We start from the raw sequence: 20,593 nt of genomic DNA, 5'->3' as shown, positions 1-20,593 counted from the left end.
GTTCTGAAGGAGGTTTCTGTTATTCATGTAGAGATCCGCAGACGGATTTCCACTTGCCCATTTAGGTTTTTTTTTGTGCGCGACCGTTTCAGAGCGAGTGCCGTGAGTCAGTCGACTGCGTGGTTGCGCGCCGTTTTGATCACAGAGGCGGAGCACCCGGAAGAGCTTCAAAGGATCACAGCGGCGACACCAGAAAAAAAAGGAGAAAAAGAGAAAGTTTCTTTTTTTAAAAAAAAGCTGACGACGATGGGACTCGAACCCACAACCTTCTGATCCGAAGTCAGACGCCCTATCCATTGGGCCACGCCGCCTGCGAGGCTCTTGGGGCCATCTTCTTCCCTCGGCCTTCTCCAGCGCAAGACAATCTTCTTGCCTCCTCCGGTCCTCTCGAAACCGCTTCTTCTCTTCTCTTCTCTTCCTCCGAGAAGAAAGCCTTCACTCGCGCGACTCCAGGGATCGGGCGCACAGACAAAACGAAGAGAATAAAGCCGATGATGGCGAGGATGCGTCGCCTCTCTGCTCATGAAAGGGGGGGGGGTGCTGTCTCTGTGTGCAGCAACGCCAGTGTACGCGCGGCTCTCACCGTATATCCTGGAGTATACAAACGCTACAAGGCAAGGTAGACGCTTGATTTTCGTCTTTGTAAATTGAGAAAATCTCGCCACAATCAGGCTGCTTCGAGAGCTGTGTCTTGGGTTTCTCGCCGGCTCTCAACATTTTGTCTCAATTTTTCACGCAAATTCCAGGATGAGACACACAAGAAGCATGAGGGCCGCAGCGCGCGCCGCGCGAAGAAACGAAAAAGCTGGCGACAGAAAGCTGGCGAAGACTCTCAGGTTTGAACGCGGACAGCGAGCGCTGTTTCTCACGAACGGCAGAGCAAAAAATGGCCGCGCGCGTGGAAACAATGAAGATGGTCCAGAAGAAAACGAATTCCTGGAGTTTGCGCGCTTTCGTTCGGCGTCTTCTTTCTTCGCTGCGGTGGCCCTGACTTCCGTGGATTCTTCGGGGATTTGCTGCTCTGGCAGACAGCTAGAGCACGTCGTTTTTCCGGATGGTTTTTTCCAGAAAGAACATCAAAACCAACAAACGGAACGGGTGAAAGTTCGCCAGACTCTCGCCGTGAGTGTCGAGACTCTCTCACGCACACTGACGCAGACGTTTTCTTCCCCGCCGCGCCGTGTAGTTCCGGAGAAGAACGCGGAACGGAAAGAGAGGAAAAGAACGAGGAAGGTCGAGAAAAAAGGAACTGAAGGGGGGCGAGGGCGAGGCTGGTCTCTCTTCTGTCTCGTCTCTTCTCTCGCGAAAAAAAAGGAGAAGACGCGTCTTCACACTCCCTTCAGTTCCTCCTGTCTTTGCTCACCGCAGCTTGTCTGAGAACTGAAGGAACAAGGGGGCACTCGACCATCCTCGATATGTCACTCACGTCATTTCTTCTTCTTCCTCCACAGTCTTTTTTTCTCTCCCTTTCTCCCCCATCCTGCTGTATTGTCTCTCTCCCCAGGCCTTTCTCCTTCTCCTCTTTCCCCAGGCCTTTCTCCTTCTCCTCTTTCCCCAGGCCTTTCTCCTTCTCCTCTTTCCCCAGGCCTTTCTCCTTCTTCCCTCGATTATCTCCACAGTTGGGTTGTCTCGCTTCTCCGCAGTTTGCTCTTTTCTCTTCGTTTTCCTCAACCGTTTCTCCGCGCGTTGCCTCCTCACAGTCTTCTTTTCTTCTCACTCTGCTCTCGTCGCTTCGATCCACTCTGTTTCACGATGAGGCCGCGTGAGGGCGCGCCTGCCGCGGGTGGCGCTGGGGAGGGCGTTGCTCCCTTGTCGTTCAACGCTGGACTCCCTCACTTCCCTCCGTCTGCCCCCTTCCCAGCTTCTGCAGACGCTTCGTCCTTTCCGCCTCCGCCTCTGTTTTCTTCTTCCTTCTCCTCCGTCCCCGGCGCCGCTCCGGCGCTGCATGCACGGGGACCTGCGGCGCCTCAGCGCGCCCCGCCGGCGCCCGAGGGGGCGTTTGTCGGCGAGAAGCTGAGTCGTTTGCATGCGCTTCGCGCGCGCCTCCAGAAGTCTGCTTCCTCAGCTCCCGGCTCGGCTCCGCCGCCGGCCTCGCTCGCCGGCGCGCCGGTCTCCATCGCCCCCGCGAGCGAGGCCGGCGGAGGCCCTGCGCTGGTCTCCAGTATCGGAGGCAGCGAGGACTCTCCCCACACCCTGCTGGAGACGTCCGTCCATGCAGGATCGCGCGTCTCGCCTCCTCGCGACATCTTCGTCGCCCAACCGGCTCTCCGCGCCTGGTCCCCAGGCTCGGGAGTGTCTCTTCCCGTCTCCGCTGGGGGGCCGGGAGACTCTCCAGGCGTCGGTGGTGGAGGACCTTCTCAGCCTCAGCGTGACGGTCGCCTGAAACCTCCGCCGTCTCTCCTTGCGCAGGCGAAGCGACCGAAGGAGGCGGGCGTCGGCGGGCAGAGAGAAGACCTTCCCAAAGCGCCAGGAGTCACCGCGAAAGCCGCCCCCGTCGTCCCCCCCCCCGCAGTCGGCGTCCGGGCACCGCGGCCCGGTGGTGACAAATTGCGCGTTCTCGGCATGGCGAATAAGAAGGTGAGCATCCCTTGGGAGAGAGGCGACACGCGAGACAGGGAAGCAAAGGAAGGAAAGAAGGAAGCTCAAAACAGTCGGGCGGTGTGAATGTACTCCCAGCATTAGTGGCTCCTGTTGTCCTCCGTTTCGGAATCGATGATGGTCCTCCTGGTCTTGGGTTACGCGCATGTCCACAGGTTGTGTTCTGCCCGTTGCCTTCGACATCTTCGTTTGTCCTTTCCTTCAGTTTCTTCTTTCTCTCTCTTGCTTCTCCTCCTGTGCTTCTATCTTCCCTGTCGTCTCTTTCTCTTCTCTGTCCGTTTCTCCTTGCTTTTTTCGTTCCGTAGTTCTCTTCCTTCTGTATGTCCCTCCCTTCTCTCCGATTTCTCCCTTCTCTTCTTTCGCTACTTTCTGATGTCCATATATACTATGTTGCTCTGTTTTGTTCTGTTGCCGCAGCCGCTGGTTGGAGGCCTTCTTCCTGCTCCGACGGCTGCTTCTGGGCTTCCCCAAGACGTCTCTTCTGTAAAGACGCCCGTGGTTCTTCCCTCGCCGGCGCTTGCTGCGCCGCAGTCGCCTCCGCTCTCAGCCTCGGCGCTGCCCACAGCTTGCAAGACAGATCTCAGACAGCTCGTGGTTTCTCAGGTGGCGAACGCGCAGACGAGAGTTGCCGGTTTGGAGGCAAAGGCGAGAGAAGGTGAGGGTGCAGCGCTCGGCGTTTCGGGGAAGGCCGTCCCTGGCGGCGAACGCGGTTTCCAGAAGAAGGGCATAGCTCCTGCGATCCCGCCCGCGGCGCATGCAACCAAAGCGCATGCGCCCAAGGCGCTTGCAGTCGCAGGGAAAAGCAGTGCTGGAGCGGTCGCCCCGCTCGCTCGGCAATCGACTGTGGGGCCGGAGGCTGCGGCAACGCCGTCTCCGCCTCTTGCCCACACGACGGGGCCTGCGGCGGGGGGCCTGGAGAAAGGGACGGAGACAGGGAAGAGCGGAAAAGACTTCGACGCTCCGGCGCCCTTTGAGGAGTTGATGAGGAGGAAGCGAGAAGCTCAGATGGCCGAGAGACAGCAGAGCAGTACGGCCTCTCTCGCTTCTTCGCGGAGTGCGTCTCAAGGAGGTCGCGTCGCCACTGGCGGGGGCGCAGAAACGAGGAAACCGACTGCCGCGCCCCTCGCAAATTCCTCTCTTACCACTCTCGCTGCAACAGATGGGGGCGCGGGGAGTCGCGCGGCCCGACAGGCGTCGTCCTCCCCGAGCGTGACAGGCGGCGTGCAGACACCGGATCGAGGTAGAGGAGGAGACTCAGTTTCTGGAAAAATCTCTCCAAAGGTGCCTCCGTGTCTCGGGGGGAAACTCCGCTCTCTGTCGCCTCTCGAGACGGAGCCTGGGGCGCCTGGAGCCCAGACGCTGCCGGTCGCGGCGGTGCCCTTGGTGGCCAGTGCCCAAGGCGAGAAGAAGACCGGACTGAGGGACCTTGAGGGCCAGGAGGCGCATGCAGCCGAAGGCGAGAAGAGCGCACTCGCCCCGAGCGCTGTAGCAGGGACGGTGGAGGCCGACAGCGCGACGGCCGCGTCTTCTCCGTCGCTTTTTGTCTCTCTCGAGCAGGGGCAGCGAGGCCCAGAAATCCATGCACCTGCCTCGGCGCAGCCCCAGGACTCCAAACGCGACTTGGGTCGTGATCCACAACAGGGACCGTGTGGGGAGGGGACAGCGACAAAGAACGGTACGAGGGACGTTTCTCTCGCAGCAGCAAGAGGCGCGCTGTCTCCGGCGGCGGCCCTCGCCTCCCCACCTCATCACGCAGCGGGGACCAGCGCGGGGCGCCAGGCCCCGTCAGAGCCTCCATCAGCCGCTCCTTTGCTGCGAACAGGCGGCGCAGCCGGAGGAACTCAGGGCAGAGGCTTGGTGGCGCGGCCCGGAGGCGCGAAGGCCGTCGGCCTCGCTGTGAACAGAGAGGGTCTGTTGAAGACGCCAAATCCTGCCCAAGGGATGCCTCAAGCAAGTGCAGGCGCCCTGCTTGCGACACCCACTCAGCGCGTTGTGCCGACAGGTGGCGTCGCCTCACCGAGTCCGGCGCTGGGCGCATTCCAGAGTCCAGGAGGGATCGAGGGCATGAGGAAGAGTCCGCCCTCTGCGGTCCCTGCAGGTACTGGGAAGGCCGTTGCGCCCACCCAGGCTTCCGTGACAGTGTCGCGTCCGCCGCATCCAGTTCAAGCGAGGTCTACCAGCGCTGCTATCCCACAGACGAAGGCCCCGCAGACCAACAAAGTCTTGCCGGTCGCCGGCAAGACCACTCCCCCCGGTCAGGCCGCCGCAATGGCGTCATCGGGTGTTGTCGCCAAGCAGCTCCCGCATGCGCCGCCTCAACGCGCGAACTCGGCACCTCTCCCAGGCGTTCCCTCGGCTGGACTTTCGCCTGGACAGAGACCAGTGGGCGCGACCCAACAAACCAGGCAGATAGCTGCGGGGGGCGCGAAGGCATGCAGCAAAGCCCCAGCGACTTCTCAGGCGAATGCAGGACGAGTTCAGGTTCCTCTTGTCGCGCAAGTGGGGGTGGTTCCCCAAGCAGGGACGCAGCAGGGAGGGGGGACTCGCCAGATGTCGGGATCAGGAGCTCCTTCAACTCCTGTGGTCTCGGCGAAAAGCGCAGGAACTCTTCCGCAAGCGAAGACGGCCGTTCAGATGACTGGGAAAGGACAGGCTGTGGCGACTGGCGAACAAGGGCATGCTCCGGCGAGGGCCCAGGTGGCTTGCGTTTTGAAAAACAAGTAAGGAAGCGGTGTCCCCATCTGCGCAGGAACAGCAAACTGGGGAAGGGTACACCTACTCGTGTGTTTGCCTGCATTGTGGCTGGGCTGAAGCAGGAAGTGCATGCAGAGGGACAGCCGCGAAACTGTGTGGAGGTGAGGTGGAAGGAAGAGAGCCGCGAGGAGAGAAAGGCTGAAACGAAGGTGAAGGTGGAGGCTCGAGACAACAAAATAGATCGACACCAGATGAAAAGCATCCCGCGTCCATCTGTGCATCCTAGTTGACATACTCGATGACGCCACTTGATAGGCGCCAGGTGCCTGGCGACTGATCTCTTTTCTTCAATGCGCATTTCCTGTCTTGCCGTTAGAAGTCTCCCAAACGCGTCGGACGAGTTAAGCGCCACAAGCGCGTCCAACTGGTCCTCAAGCGAGTCGTTATTCCTGGATCGATTCTTCTCGCGTCTCCGTTTTCCCCTGGTTCTGTGTTTTTTCCAGAGTGCTGAACGACTACTGTCGCCAGTTGGGGACAGACCTCGAGGTGTACCGGAGCCTGGCCTCGGACGTATGGCCTGCCTCTGCAGATCTCGCTGCGTCGCCCTCTCTCGCGACAGGCCTGGCGGAGACGCTGGACCTGATGAGTGGATACAGCGATCGAGATTTGCGCGAGCGCCTCTTGGACCTCGATCGGGCCTCATCGCCATGTGGAGCCTCTGCGGCTGCGAGTGGCGGCGGGTCCGCAGGTGCCCTCGTGGCGCGGTCTGTGATTGAAGAGATTCTCGGACCGTTCCTGGCATGCGCCCTCGAGTGCTCCGCCACGGAGGCGGCAACGGCTCCCAAAGATGCTCTCGTTCCCTTCGCTTCGATGACCTACGAGGAGCTGAAGGAAGGCGGTGTCGCTGCGGCCCTCGGACAATCCCTCGCCGACGTGCTCCTCCCCCCAGAAGGCGTCGATTTCTCCGATGCCAGCCAGCTTCCCCAGGCCGTCGCTCGTCTCGCGGCCTGGACAGACGAAATGGAGAAACGCCTGACGAGTTGGGGAAACGAATTCACGAAGACAACCGGAAAAAGGCCCTTCAGCAAAGTCGAATCTTCTCTCGCTTCTCTCCAGGCTTCTTCTCTCCCGGCTGCTCCTCTTGAGACGACGCCTGTTCAGACGAGCTCCGTTCCAGCTCCTTCTGGTCAGGCCTCGTCACAGCTTCCTGCGTCTTCGGCTGCGCCTGGCGTTCCTTCTGCTACGAAAGCGGTCATTCGAGGAGGGGCGGCGACCAGTGGCGTTCAGAGACAGGGTGAAGGACCGGGCCAGGCCGCCAAGAGATTGAAAGTGGGCGCGGTCTCGGTCCAGGGGCAGTGAGCCTGAGAAAGCGCCTTATAGATCAACACAGGGATTGTTTCTTACCGTAGGTGTCTCTCTTTTTCTCGGGTGCATGGAGGACAGGTTGGGGGACGCCGGAGCTTGGATGGCACGATCCCCAGAGATCAATTTTCTAGGGTCTGTGTGAGTATGTGCAGCGTTAATCCGCCTTCTAAAAATACGTATGCATGCATAGCGATAAGAAGGTGTAGGTTGCGAAACGTGAAACGGGCCAGGATGGGCCAAGCAGGGGGGAATAATTTACGAGCAACCCCGGGAGTTAGCGGTGGAGCCGAAGTAGTCGAGAGTATATCGAGCTACTTTAGTGAATCTGTTGGCAGAGAGACTGAAAAGGGAAAGAAGTGAAAAGGCGTGGACATATCCCGTATTTGCGTAGGGCTACCGTCTGAGATTCGAGCTTCGAATACCCGAATGTTAACTCGTTAACGGTGGGAGGAGGGGGGGAGAGCGAAATGGTGATTAATGGAGCAGATGTGCTCGTCAGGCAAGACGCTGTTTCACAAGAGGACAGCAAGGTGACCAAACTCTGAACGTAGGCGAGACGCATGTGTGCATTCGCCGTAAGCTGAAGTATGACGAAATGCGTTTTTTCCGCATCGTAACTCTTCCAGGCGTCAGGTACTTCACCTGACGAGCGTACAGCTGACCCTGTCGCGATTTACCTGTGAGCTTTTTCCTAAAGTTGGCTCCACTTCGTTCTCTTGTCGGAAAGCACAATCCGTTTCTGTCGTTATGGTAACGACCGTTATTCCGCGCGGGCCCCTGCGTTCCTCTCTCGCGTTCCTGCCAACTTCTTAAGCCACTGCACTGGTTCCACTATGTGGTTTCCTCTCCGCTGTTGCCTGTTCTTCAATCGTACCGTCTGCACCTCCTTTTTGGATCGTTGGATTTTCGCGCTATTTGCTGCACCTCTGCACGAACAGCGTTCGGTTTTAAGCGGGTGAAAGGTTGAGTTCAGTTATCGTTTTTCCCCTGTCTGAATTCGTATACTCTTTTTTTCCTGGCGACTCGAGCTCACCCTAAAGTCGCTTACAACTTCAGACACGTGTGGATGGTCGGCACAAGAGAGCGAGATGAGCCAACAAAGAGAGACCGAACACAGAAACGGCATCCGGAAAAAGAACTGCCACACACATCTATAAACTGACACAGAGGTGAAGCAGCGACGCAAGGTCAAAGTTCGTTGAGCGAGAAGCGAAAATATTATCAAAGAAGGCGACATACAATAGACAGAAACGTTTAGCTCCCCCGGCATATAGCCCGTCTGCAATTTGGACACCGCTGAAACGCGAAACTGCAACTTTCGCGTCGGACACTGGTCATCCCCGTTCTTTGTCAGTGCATTTTAGCGATGAGCAAATGATACACGAGAGGTATCGCTTAATTCATCACACCTGAGTTCCCCAGGTGCGCGGAGAACTGTGGGAGCAGCATGGTCTTGGCCGTCTGCGCAAACATTGTGCTGGAGTCACCTGCATACTCTTCTATTGGGGTCTTGTTGAGAAAGGACTCTTCACTACCACTTTCAGAGGGCACCGATCCCGTCGCCGTGATACCGTCTTTCGGGGCGCCAACGCTCGCTCGGTAGCTGCTCGAGTCTGGCGGCGTTTTTGCATTCCTCACGGAGCTCATAGCGGTGACATCTTTTGTTGGTGTTTACACAAACACCTTTTGTAACTAACCGCTTGGATTGCTCGTTCGACAAACGGTACCCAAATCTCTAATAGAAAAACGAAGGTTTTTCTGTTCGCAAAGTCGGTGTGGAGGCTTGAAGAACTCTGCACTACGTCGAAACAAATACCGGCTTACTTTACACGTGGAGCAGCAGCTGCGCCGTCTAGAAGTGTGCGTTCTCGCTCTAGAGGATTCTTGGAAAAAAAGCTGGAACGATGATACGATTTGCATGGCATCCACAGCCCTACAAGCTGCTAGGCTCCGTACGTGACAGGGCGTTTGTGGACGCGAAACATCCCAGAGGTTTTCCCTCGCCTGCTGCACCTCCATGGAGTAGCGTACCATCGTGAACTCATAAATCCCACATTTACAGCCTTCCTACACTAAATAGCGAAAGTAGAGAAAGCACAAACGTTTCACAAGCACAGTTATTCGCTAGCCTCCTGCTGAAGTGTCACCTTCGGCGAGCGTGCCACACACTGTGTTGGACGGTAACACACTGAAACGGGAACGGGTCCTTTATTGGTGAAATACTGATTGGCCCGAAGGAGAACCAAAGCTTCAGTCTTGTCGTGTAAGCCGAGACGCCCTGCAACCTTTCCTTGAGAGCAGAAATGACGATTCTAATCTTCATAGAAAAGCAACCGGTTTGCAAACGGGCTTGCTCGTGTCCACTCGTTTCCCTTAGGTGTCACTACACCTGGACAGTGTGTTCGGCTTGCTGATTGCTGTACAGTTCTGATAGTTGCGGCACCCCATCCTACAGGTGAAGCTACTGCAAGAAGAAACAGAAACATCGAAACCCCTTCGGTCTCTTGTGAACTGTTGACTCGCTTCAAGGAAGGAGACTAGGCAGATTCCGTCAGTGGCAAGAACACTCGTTACGGTCGCTGGAGCGCCTGAAGAGTGCATCGATCACTGAAACGGATTCGACCACCCCTTTGTAGAGAATAAGAAACACCAGAACAACACAGGCTACTTCCTGCAGAAGGGAGACGTTTACGGTAACTCTCTACCTCTGCAGAAGTCTAAGTAGGGCGTGACGTGAACAATCACCCGCCCAAGTGTACGAAAATGTCCACTTGGCAGTGGCGACACACGCACCTGTTGACCCACACTGGACGATACAAATGGTACACGAGTGTGCTTTTCTGTGTTTTGAAGTGCCTTTGCAGACCGGAACCGGATTACGACGGAACTCGTCGCTACGCTTTCGGTCAAATTCGTATGGTGTCCCGTGTTTCCGGGAGACACCCGTCTGTCTGCGCAAGTCAGCAGACACACCGCCGTTGGTCTGAAGCTTGAGAGCGGCTGTCGCAGACCTCGCGTTTCGCTTCAGAGATGCTTCCTAAATACGTGTCGCGCCGCTAGAATATTGTTTTTTTCCGCTGTCGACCTGCGCGTGTCTCTCGCTGCGAGACACAAGGAAGCATGGTGCTCCCCACCCCGTGCGCGGAGCGTCGCGCGGGAGAGTTGCGGAATAGGAACAAAGTTCCAGGAGCTGCGTTTTTCCTCTTTCGCGCGAGGAAATTATTTTCGCATCTCAGAAGGGTCACTTTTTTTCAGTGCGCTTCCGTCGACCAGCGACACGGGACACACATCTGCGATGAGTCTTGCACACTCACGCGCTTCGTGGGCGGCCGCTGTTCCTATGCACAGGCGGTGGAGAGCGCAGCGGGGGGCAGTGGACGGCAAGAAGCTTCCGCGCTCCGGCGTATATAACGAAACATGGGATGGAGGCAAAAGCTTGCGGAAAACAGCGATTGGCGGCGCCTTCCGACGACTAGACTCACTGGGTTTCTCTCCAGTTTCCTCCATTCTCCCGCATGCTCCTTTTCATTTTTCCTCGCGCCGTCTCCCTTGTCTCTCTCCTTTCGCGCGCGCCCCGCCCCCCTTTTCCCCAGCTTCCTTCTGCAGGGAACAACTCCAGAAGACGCTCGCGGCGCCACCTGCCCTAATCGCTTCTCTGCCGGTCCTCAGTTTCACAGAAAAAAGGTGGACGCTGTCCAATCCCGTGTCTGTCTGAAAGAAGAGAATGGCGGGCTGCGAAAACTATGCCCGCCGTCATTCTCTTCTCTCTCCCTCCTGTCCGCTGTAGAAACGCGCGACGAATCCCTCGCTGTCTCCCTTGAGGAACCTCCGCTCTCTGTTTCTTGGTCGACCGAGTCGCCCTCGAGGAACTCTTCTCCAAAGCAACTGGGAAGGCTGGGGAGCTCGGAACCAAAGGAAGCACCGTCGCCGGTGCGTCTCCTCCTGCGCGGAAAAGCTCTTCTCTTCGTCTTGCTCTCCCGTGGGTTGCCTCCACGCTCCGTGTCTGCAGCCTTCACTACAAGTTCCCTTCCTCGTCGCATATTCCTGGAGATCTGCTTCTTCGTCGTGGGGTAAACTGCCTTCTGTCCGTCGCATGTTGCTTCCTTTTTCCGGTTGTCTTCCTTAGTTCCTCAACAGGAGAGCCTGTGTCTCTTCCACGTCGTCTCCTCCGGTTCGCTGCATAGCTTTTCTCCCTGCGTTCCATCGTTCCCAGTTGAAATTCGTCAGTGTCTGCCGCATGTCACTTTGCTCCTTCACTCCTCTTGCGCTCCTTCCCTCCCCCTGCCGGTCTCCACTCACAGTGCGTTGGCAGACGAGAAGAGATAGAGGAAAACTCGTTTTTTGCTCCTCTGCAAACCACTCGTTCTTCTTATCAGGCGCATGCACATCTTTGTTCTCTTCTAGTCATCTGTTTGCGGTTTTCGTAGCCCCAGGGGTCCCCTGCCACCGCTCTGCCCTTTAAGCGCTCGGTTTCTGATATCCTCTTTTCTTTCTCTATTACCCTTTCTCCGCTTCTTCCTTTTCTACTCCCATTTCTTCGCTGCGTTTCCTTCCTTCTTTTCTCTTTCGTCTGCTGCTGCGCCGTTGTCGTTTCTCGAGTGTTTGAGGCCATGGCGGCGCCGGTGGGCGACCTGCGGGGTTCGCTGCTGCATCCGTCCGCAGGCGGAGACAGTTCGTTTTCTTCCCTTTCTTCGGATGTGACTCACTGGCAACCTAACGCAGAGCACACGGCCGAAATCGTGGCACTGTTTGAAAAGGCAGGATCGACGGACAATGCGGTCCAGCAGCAACTCGCGCAGGCGTTTCAGACGCTGAACGCGATGGTGGATGCGCCCTGCTACTTGACAGAAATCCTTTCGTCTGCGCAGTTTTCCTCGGACGTTCGGCAGCTGGCGGGCCTCACACTGAAGAGCAACCTACAGCAGAAGCAGCCGCATGCACTGCCGGCCTTCGTGTCTCTGTACATTCGCCCACGGCTTCTCGCGGCGATCGAGGAGAACGAGAAGACTGTGCGCTCGGCCGCCGGCTCCGCGATCACCTGTCTCCTCTCGCTCGAGGGCGTCGGCGCTTGGCCCGAGGCGCTGCAGCGACTCTTCCAGCTCCTAGACGACGCCCGCGAGGACGTCGTCGATGGCGCCTTCTCTGCGCTCTCCAAGATCGTCGAAGACGCGTTCCCCGAGCTCCTCTTCCTCTCGTCGCAGGCGCGAGGTGATGCCGCCGCTCCCGGCGCCAGCGACGCCCAGGGCGAGGCGGCACTAGCCGGTGCTGAATGCGCGACCGCTGGCTTCAACGGCGGACTCAGAGACACCCAGGAGGCGCGCCCTGGCCGGGAAGGCGCGCGCGGTGCCGATGAGGAGATCCTCGCCCAGTTCTGCAACAGTCACTTGCTCCCCAAGCTGTTTGCGCTTGCCCTGCCTCCCCACAAGCCGTCGGTCCGAAAGCATGCTGTCGCATGTCTTGGCCACTTTGCGCAAAATCGCGCGTTCGCCCCCCAGGAACTCTTCGAGGCCTTTTTCCCTCAGTACTGGCAGCTGTTGGGTCAGCTGGCCCAGGAGTCCGACGCTGAAATGACGCGCTTCGTCGTCCAGGGCATGGTGCAGGTGAGCGAGAGCGCTCCGTAGTGGACGCTTGCATGCAAAGAGGCCCTGCTTCTACAGCTTAGAGAGACATCGAAGCATGAGTATCGCAACCTATGCAGTAACGCCTTCACCGACTCCACATCCCCCAGACTGTCTCTCGCTCTTCTTGATCTTTTTGAGGTCTGCCTGCATGCCTGCTGATGACGCGATTTCTGCGGCAAGCGCAGACGTTTTGTATGGATGAAAAGCGATTCTTCATGATGACGAGAGCTTTCTGGTGGACGTCTTTCGATGTCTTGGCCTTTGTCTGGCCCTTCGAAGACTCTCTGTCTCGGCGAGAACGTCTCCGTATGGCAACGCCTGTGTCTCCCCCGTTTCCTCTGTGGCGGTTCCCAGGCGCCTGTGAGCTTCGAGAGAGATCTGCCCGTTAGGTTGGTTGCGCTGTGTCGAGAAGGTGTGAGTCTTTGAGATCACTTGGTTTCGTTTTTCGGCGAGCCTTTTTGTGTCGATTTTTCGAGGCTGCAAGACCGGTTTCTTCTCTTTTTTCCCCTTTTCAGGTGGTTGAAGTTCGTCCGGACGTCGTATTTAACGTGACGAGTGGGGAGGCCGTTCTCTCCTTCGTCGTCCGGTGTTGCGGCCATGAGGACTACCGCGTTCGCTTAGACGCCGTCGAGTTCTGGCCTGTGCTGCTGCGGGATACCGGGTACCACCAGCCTCTGCACGACTACCGAGATCATGCGCTGGAGCTGCTCCGACATCACCTGCCGACGCTGTTGCCGCTGCTCGTGAAGAACACCACGTACCACGAGTACGACTATCTCTGCATGGATCCTTCGCAGCTGGAAGACGACAACGCAGAGGTAGCGGACGAGGCTCGAGACATCAAGCCGCGGTTCCACAGACAGTCGGGGCCGGAGGGCGCGAGCGAAGAAGAGGAGGAAGAAGACTCCCGCGGAACTTGGGGAGACGGCTGGTCGGTTCGGAAGGGCAGCGCACTGGCCCTGGACCATATCGCGTCTGTGTACCGCGAGGCGGTGTTGCCCGAGGTACTCCCGCTGATCGAGGCGAGTCTCGTCGACGCGAACTGGGAACGGAGAGAGGCCGCCGTGCTCGCTCTCGGTGCGCTGGCGCAGGGCTGCCAAGACAGTTTGGAGCCGTACCTGCCGAACGTCCTGCAGTTTCTCTTGAACCTCTGCGACGACCCCAAGCCGCTTCTGAGAAGCATCTCGTGTTGGTGCGTGAGTCGCTACGCCGCGTGGATCTGCAGACATGAAGAGCAGTTTCTGAAGCCAGTGCTGGTGCAGATCTTGAAGCATGTACTCGATCGAAACAAGCGCGTTCAGGAGGCTGCCTGCTCCGCCTTCGCGACGATCGAAGAAGAGGCCTCGCTGCACCTTGTGCCCTACTTGCCCGACATCCTCTCGACGCTCAAGCAGGCCTTCTGCTTCTACCAGACGAAGAACCTCCTCATTCTCTACGACGCGGTCGGCACTCTCGCCGACTCCGTCGGATCTGCTCTCGCCACCGAGGCTTACAGCCGAGAAATCATGGAACCGTTGTTTGGGAAGTTCCAAAATATCAACAACTTGCAAGATCCCGGCCTCATCGGACTCTTCGAATGCGTCACCAACTGCGCAACCGCCCTCGGTGCATGTGAGCCAGTTTTCAGACCTGCTGCCACCGAGACAGGGATCTGCATGTCAAACAACAATCGACAGCCCGCATATCGAAACAAATCACAAACCACCCAATCGCGTTCATACGGCGCACAAAGATCTAATTGTATATACACATATATACACATATTTATACATATACATATTTATATATATATATACATGTATATATATATATAGTATATATATATATATATGTATACATGAATGTATACCTCTATATTTGTAGGGGTCGCTTAGTTTCTTCTCTCTATGGGGTTGCGTGTGTGTGGATGTTGAGGTGTGTACATGTCTGTGTATAAAGACATATTACGCTTCTCTACGCAAAGTTCTCTGTTGGTCCATTCTTGCTTGCATGGATGATTGTCTTAGAGTGGCTAACTGGATTGAGCAGGTTGCGTTTAACGCGTCCTGTCTCTCTGTGTGAACGCACCAACGAAAGCTGTTGCTGTCTCCTCGGTGTCGCCTTCGCGTTCCTCGTGGTAGCCAGATTCAGGAAAGATGTGGGATCCACCCTTCGTGCGTCGCCTGCGAACTCGCTTTTTAGACGGCCTCTCTGGGCTCGCGTCTCTCTTGATTTTCGTCTTGCTCGGCCGCCTTTCCTCACTTTCCAGGATCCTGGTGACTTGTTCTTTTCAGATTTTGTGCCGTACGCGCAAGCGGTGACCGAGCGATGTGTGTGGATTCTCATGGAGTCTCTCACGCAAGTTGACAGATTCGAAAAAGGCGAGCAGGTACGGTTCCTTCGGCCTCTCGCCGTTTGCGTCAGGCGCCTTTGCAGTTCTCCGAGCCTGTTGTCTCTGATTTCTTCGAGGTCTCTTCGTTGCTCTCTGCGAGTGAATTGGGTGGTATCTGTCCGTCGTTTTTCTTCGTGTGTCTTCTACCGTCTGTCTTCTGCTGTCCGCTTCCCCTGTCGTCTCCAGTCGAGGCTTCGTCGTCTTTCTGTTCCCGTTCTTCTCTTTTTCTCCTTTCTCTCTGCCTGCGTCTCCGCTGTTTCAATCCGTCACTGTGCCTTTTTTCCTCTCCCTCGGAACGCGTCTCTGCATGCACTGTCGGTGTCCGATCCTTGCTGTGCTTTTTCAGGCAGAGCGACCTTCCAGAGATTTGATTGAGTCGTGCCTCGACCTTCTGAGTGGCGTCACCGAGGCTCTCGGACCGGAGATGTGCGAACTTCTTGCTCACCAAAATTTGAATTTCATTCCCCTCCTTCTCCGCTGTTGCCAAGATCCTGCTGCAGGCATGCTGCAGTCGTCCTTCGCTCTCGTCGGTGATCTCTCCAAGCACTGTGTCAAGTTTCTGCAGCCTCACCTCTCTGTCCTCATGCCCACTGTAAGGCTCCCGGACCTCCGTGGAACGAATTATGTTTTTGAAAGCAATTTCAAAGCTGTTCGGTGTCGGTGGTTGCACCTGCCCTGTCGCTCTGCGCTCAGGCTCAGTGCAAGACGCTTGTGAATCTGTGGCTGCCGTCACACAAAACTGCACCAGAAGAGAAGTTGCGTAGCTCTGGGAAGCAGAGGGTGGACTCAGGCATGTCTGTCGCGGGCCGCATGGGTCATCTCACTCGAGACGAGCCAAGCAGAAGAGACCTTCCTGTCGCTCCAGTCATCGCAAGACAGAGACACCAGGAACATCCGCCGTTCACCTAGAAGACTGTCGCTTGCATGCTTTCTCTCCGCCACAGATTTGCGGTGGATTCATTGGTCTTTGTTTTTTTCGCAGTTGTCCGAGCATCTCTTGCATCACGCGACCAGCGTGCAGAACAACGCAGGCTGGGCGATCGGCGAGCTCGCGCTTCGCGCAGAGCCTCAATTCATCGAACCGCATGTGGACAGCATTGCCTCCAAACTCATCGGCATCGTGAACTGTCCCGAGCTTCATCGATCGCTGCTTCAAAATGTCTCCATTTCTTTGGTGAGTGCGTCTCGCGCGGCTCTGAAAATGGCGAGTTTGCCGTCTCGGCTTCCGAGTTTTAGGCTGCTCCTTCGTCTCTCACCTAGACTCGCGAGCTGGATCACGTTGCGGCATGCGAGAGTTCGTTGCCTTCGTAGGGGGAGGCAGGATCCGGCTGCTTGCGGGTCCATTTGGGTCCCTTTGGTGGAACAGGGAGATTTATCCACGACAGTTTCTTGTCGCTTCAAAGAAGAGAAAGGCTGCGAGCAGACGCCTGCTCTGTGTCGCGCTCGAGAGGAGTCGAGGGAGGCTTGAGCGTGGACAGGTAGACGTTAGGCTGCCTACGTCAAGCGGTTGCGGTGCGAGACTGGAAAGCATCTTGTCTCTTTCCGTGAGGCGCGACGTCTTTTTTCCGAGTTTGCTCTCGAACTCATCTGTTCGCTGTCCTCGTTTTTCTGAGCTTATGATGTCTTTTCCTGCTCTTCTGTCCTCTCTGTGTGCTCGTTTTTCTTCTTCGTTGGGGGCATCTCCTTGTTCGCTGTCTCGGAAGCTTCAAGACAACCATGCAAATCGTTTTGCTCGTTGTCTCTCCAGGGTCGTCTCGGCATCGTCTGCCCTGCCAAGCTCGCGCCTCACCTTGGGGACTTTCTGCAGCAGTGGTGCATCATCATGAGGCACGCGAAGAATGACGAGGAAAAGGCGAATGGATTCGACGGTACGGCTGTTCGCCGATACTCTCCCCGCAAATTTCATATATTTCGAGAGAAAGAGAGAGACAAATTTAAATTAGGCATACCGACGCATGCTTATTAGAATGCATGCCGGGGGGAAGTCGCGTTGCCGAGACATTTGGATGTATCGCTCTTTTCACTCCTGTTCTCAAGTTTCCTCTCGTCGTCTCGCATGTGAACGGCTCTACGCCAGGCGTCGAGTTCGATCTTTTGAATTCTTCGTTTCTTCGTCTGCACCCAGACAAAGAGCGACGTAGATGTGTGTGCATCTATGTATCCAGCCACCCGTTTCACTGTGCTTATGCATCGATATTCAGCCCAGCGAGATCTGTCAGTGTCTCCTTGTATATGAGCTATGCATTCTCCTGTCTCTCTACCTATATATATATATATATATATACATCTATATATACGTATATGTATATATGTATGTATACTGGCGCTGAGGGTGGAACGACTGTTTTGTGTGGTGTTCTAGGTGCGTGTAGAGTAGAGCGTTTTTATGTCCTCTGGGGCATTCTTGTGCAGCTTTTTCCTTTGTCATGTCTCTGAGCGCGTATTCTCGATTTGCGAGTTGCTTCTCTGCAGGCGTTTGCTCGCTGATCGAGCTCAATCCGGAGGGATGCAAGGAATGTCTCTACGAGCTTGTCTTCTGCATGCTCGCCTTCCAGCCATGCCCCGAGAAACTCAACCAGAAATTCGCGCTCGTCCTTCAAGGTACGTACACCTGGGAAGGCGCTTCCATTCGCACAGTCTGCTTCTGCATGTGCCTTCACATATACACACATCTGTGTGTGCATGGAGATGCGACTAGAGCAACAAGGAGTCGAAGCACAGATCCACGGATCGACGCGTCCAATCTGTGGAGGCATGAAGTGGAAAAGGAAGCGAAAGGCTTCGCAAGAAGCGTCGGCATTTGCCCTGGGATCTGGAGGTGCATGCAGATGCTCTTATAGTGCCTTGAGGTGCACACTGTCTGCGATACCCTTTTGCCTGGACCTGTTTCCTTGCATGCGTCTGTTTCCCTAGTCGTTTTCTTCTCATTCTTAAAATCTGAACGCATTTCTCTGTACGCAAACACATGCACATACAGATATGCTCGTTTAGCGACGGTGCGCGAGATCTTGCACTCGTGAGGAAGATCTTTTTCTCTTGTGTTTGCAGCGTTGAGTCAAACGTACCCAGATCGCTGGCAAGCGTTGCATGACACGACGCAGACTGCATGCCCGTTTCTTCCTCCACCAATGCAACAAGCTGTTCAACTGCGGTTCTTCTCTGCTGGCGCACAGCCTGCGGGAAGCCTGCCAAACATGAGCACGCATTCGTGATGTCTTCACCGCGCATGCAGACTGCATGCAGAGCCGGAGGCAGGGCGGCGTCTGCGTCTGTCGCGGTGTCGCGCTTTGCTGTCTCCGCGCGCGTATGCCTCCAAAGGTTTGTGGCTCGGAAACGACCTGGGCGGACGGGACCGTTTCCTGCAGTCGTCGGTTTGTTGCAGAGGCTTGCATGCAGGCATGCAGAGACAGGGCAGGTCCCCCGTGGCGCGCTCGCACAGCATTATTGTGTATGACTCGCGGACAAGCATCTCAAGCAGCATTCTTCTGCTGCTGGGCGTCAAGCATGAAGGATTGACGTCGCACACTCGCGACAGGCAGAACGTTTCTTCGGAGATGAGAGGGGAGAAAAAAAAGTTCGTTCCGGTTCAACAGCCCTGTCGGTTGCCTCGGCCGTGTGACGCGTGCACTTGGGTCGGGGCCTGCTGGATTTCCTTTTGCATGCACAGAACTTTTCGAGTTAGCTTCCTCAGAGTTGTGCGTTTCTTCCGCGAGTCTTCGTCGTCCTTTGTTGATTTGCATGCGTCTCGCGTCCACACTCTTGCTGCAGACACCTCGTTGTTTCGCCGCTTTCCTCGCTCTCCGTTTCAGTGCTTCTTTCCACGCCTTCCCGGCTTCTCAGCCGCGGAGAGGGAGAAGCGCCAATGGCGTTTGTGCTCGGTGTCGACTGTTCGGTTCTCTGCATGCACATGCATATATATAAATAGCGTAGAAAAACGTGCACCCATAGGGAGGTGGAAGTTCGACGCAGACGCGACGATTTTCTTGCCGTTGTCTCCGATTTTTTCCGTCCGTTTGTTTTTGTCTCCTCGCGCAAACGCGCGCAGCGGAGAAGAGATCTCTCCGCTGTCTCGCGTTCAGTGTCGCCTCACAACTTATGTCACGCTTCTCTTTCTCTTTCTCTTTGCTCCTTGGCGACCTCTTCTAGTTCCTTGCCGTTGCGCGCGTTCGTCGTCCTGAGCTCCGCCGCTGTGCAGGCAGCCCAGCCGTCCGGTGGGAGTCTCTGAGACGCTTCGTTTCGACCTTCCGCGGACACTGAGACAGAACACAGGCGTAGGAGCGGGGAAGGAGAGCGACCCGTCGTTTTCCAAAGAGCACAGACCCGCGGTGTCTTTCACCTGGCTGTCTCCGGCGTTGTGTTCTGCGCTCCTCTCTTGTCTCCAAGTGACTCCGAGCGTCTCTCTTGGCTGCTTCTCGGCTTTGCAGCGCGCGCGCAAGCTCCGCGGCTGAACAGGATACTGCGAAGTCCACGCTGTGAGCTTCGTAGTTCGAGGCTCAGGGAGGGGGGAGGTTGCGCATGGACGGGAGCGCATGCATGGCTCTTCCTCGCAAAACTGCACACTCACCTGTTATACAGAGAGACGCGTTGATTTCGAGTTGTCCTCGTTGGCGAGGCGCAGAGCTCGCGAAAGCGGATTCTCCTTGCATTTGTGAATGTGCATTGTCGAAGATCGTAGATTTGCGAGTAGGTGATCTCTTGTAGTTGAGGGCAGATTTCACTTCATTCTGTAGCAGCAGCGTATGGTGTGTGTGTGTGTCTCGACACACAGAAAAGCGTCCGCTTGTTCTTTTCATGGTCTCGGTTTTCGACCCAGTGCATGCAGTTCAGGCGTTTGTTAGGGAGTCCTCCATGTAGCCGAAAAGGAAACCACAGCACGAAGCCACAGATCCATGTCTATGCTGTACATGTTGTTGAAGACTTGTGCAAGCATGAGGAGCTGTATTTTATGTGTATGCTTATGTAGAGACACATGCATTGTACACACAGTTTCGCGTCCCGAGCAATACGAAATGCCAGCACAGCAGTTTTTTCGCTTTCTCTTGTCTCGGGTCTCGCGACTTCCAAACGAATCCAAATTGCCTCGCTTCGCCGGCGACTTTCTGCGGCGCTTCAAGACCTGCCGTCTGCGCCGAGTTTGCCTTATCCGCTGTAGTTCGTTTTCTTCTCAATCGTTTCAGCCGTTCTCAGCTGGGTTGATGTACTTGCTTCACCTTTTTGGAGATTTCGCCAAGGTCTTCCTAGTCAGTTTAGTCAATCCCGTCTCTGTCGACTCGGTTCCTGCACACAATTTCGTGAAGACAGATCTATCAGGGAAGTTGGTCGAACTAAGGATCATCCAATCCACCCGTCGGGAGCTTCAGGATTTAGAACTGCCAGGCGAGTACTGAATGGAGGATTCTCTCTCGATGTCTAGTTACGCGTTTTCGTCCCCGTCGTCTCAACCGTTTGCATCATAGCGCCTTTTTCCCCGCTTTCTGACGCTCCGTTGATTCATCCCTTCTTAGTTGATTTAAAAGACACGCCGCCTGCGGGTGCCCAGAAGTCTGCTTTTTCCCTGCGGGGGGAGAAAGCGCAAAGAAGCCATGCGGAATGTGTGCATGCACTTTTACACCCAACATCTCACGACACGAGCTGACGAGCGTGCTCTGCCGTTGAGCTACTAGCCTTTTTTTTATTTACTAGCGCCTGGCTGGCTTGAATGAACTGGAGGAAACGTCGGGAGTCAGCAAACTCCAGAAAGGACATGCAAACTAGAACCATAATTGAACGAGGCATGCAGTCAGAGAGAGAAACATGTGTGTACACATACTACCCTGCCCAAGTTCAATCGATTCTCCGTGGCAACAAGACAACAAGACATTTCCAACGCCTCAACTGAAACTCGTGAGCCTTCTCGTAGCATTCATACACACCGCCGAAAGAGAAAACGTCAGATCACCGCTCG

General features: G+C 56.0%; 3 protein-coding genes and 1 non-coding gene across 4 annotated transcripts; 2 read left to right on the top strand and 2 right to left on the bottom strand.

The window, feature by feature from the left end:
* Positions 1 to 238: 238 nt before the first annotated feature.
* On the bottom strand, positions 239 to 311 carry TGME49_216570. Its single transcript has one exon. It is a non-coding gene; the product is annotated as a tRNA-Arg (tRNA).
* A 582-nt stretch (positions 312 to 893) lies between these two features.
* Positions 894 to 7,690, top strand: TGME49_216580 (hypothetical protein). Its single transcript, XM_002370925.2, has 3 exons — positions 894 to 2,577; positions 3,016 to 5,318; positions 5,796 to 7,690. Exons 1-3 carry the CDS (start codon positions 1,753 to 1,755, stop codon positions 6,649 to 6,651), a joined length of 3,984 nt encoding a protein of 1,327 aa, XP_002370966.1. The 5' UTR covers positions 894 to 1,752; the 3' UTR covers positions 6,652 to 7,690.
* On the bottom strand, positions 7,607 to 8,975 carry TGME49_216585 (hypothetical protein). The gene is made up of 3 exons (XM_018779739.1): positions 8,614 to 8,975; positions 8,482 to 8,553; positions 7,607 to 8,415 (listed from the first exon to the last, which is right to left on the bottom strand). The coding sequence occupies exons 1-3, from the start codon at positions 8,700 to 8,702 to the stop codon at positions 8,301 to 8,303; spliced, it is 276 nt and encodes a 91-aa protein (XP_018635253.1). The 5' UTR covers positions 8,703 to 8,975; the 3' UTR covers positions 7,607 to 8,300.
* A 1,179-nt stretch (positions 8,976 to 10,154) lies between these two features.
* Positions 10,155 to 20,363, top strand: TGME49_216590 (HEAT repeat-containing protein). The gene is made up of 8 exons (XM_018779740.1): positions 10,155 to 12,257; positions 12,794 to 13,889; positions 14,552 to 14,646; positions 14,996 to 15,241; positions 15,632 to 15,823; positions 16,397 to 16,517; positions 17,122 to 17,250; positions 17,698 to 20,363. The coding sequence occupies exons 1-8, from the start codon at positions 11,268 to 11,270 to the stop codon at positions 17,859 to 17,861; spliced, it is 3,033 nt and encodes a 1,010-aa protein (XP_018635254.1). The 5' UTR covers positions 10,155 to 11,267; the 3' UTR covers positions 17,862 to 20,363.
* Positions 20,364 to 20,593: the final 230 nt, after the last annotated feature.

The sequence above is a fragment of the Toxoplasma gondii genome, chromosome XI (genome assembly GCF_000006565.2).
Source record: "Toxoplasma gondii ME49 chromosome XI, whole genome shotgun sequence".
Taxonomy (NCBI): Eukaryota; Apicomplexa; class Conoidasida; order Eucoccidiorida; family Sarcocystidae; genus Toxoplasma; species Toxoplasma gondii.
This window is presented reverse-complemented; position numbering and strand designations above follow the sequence as displayed.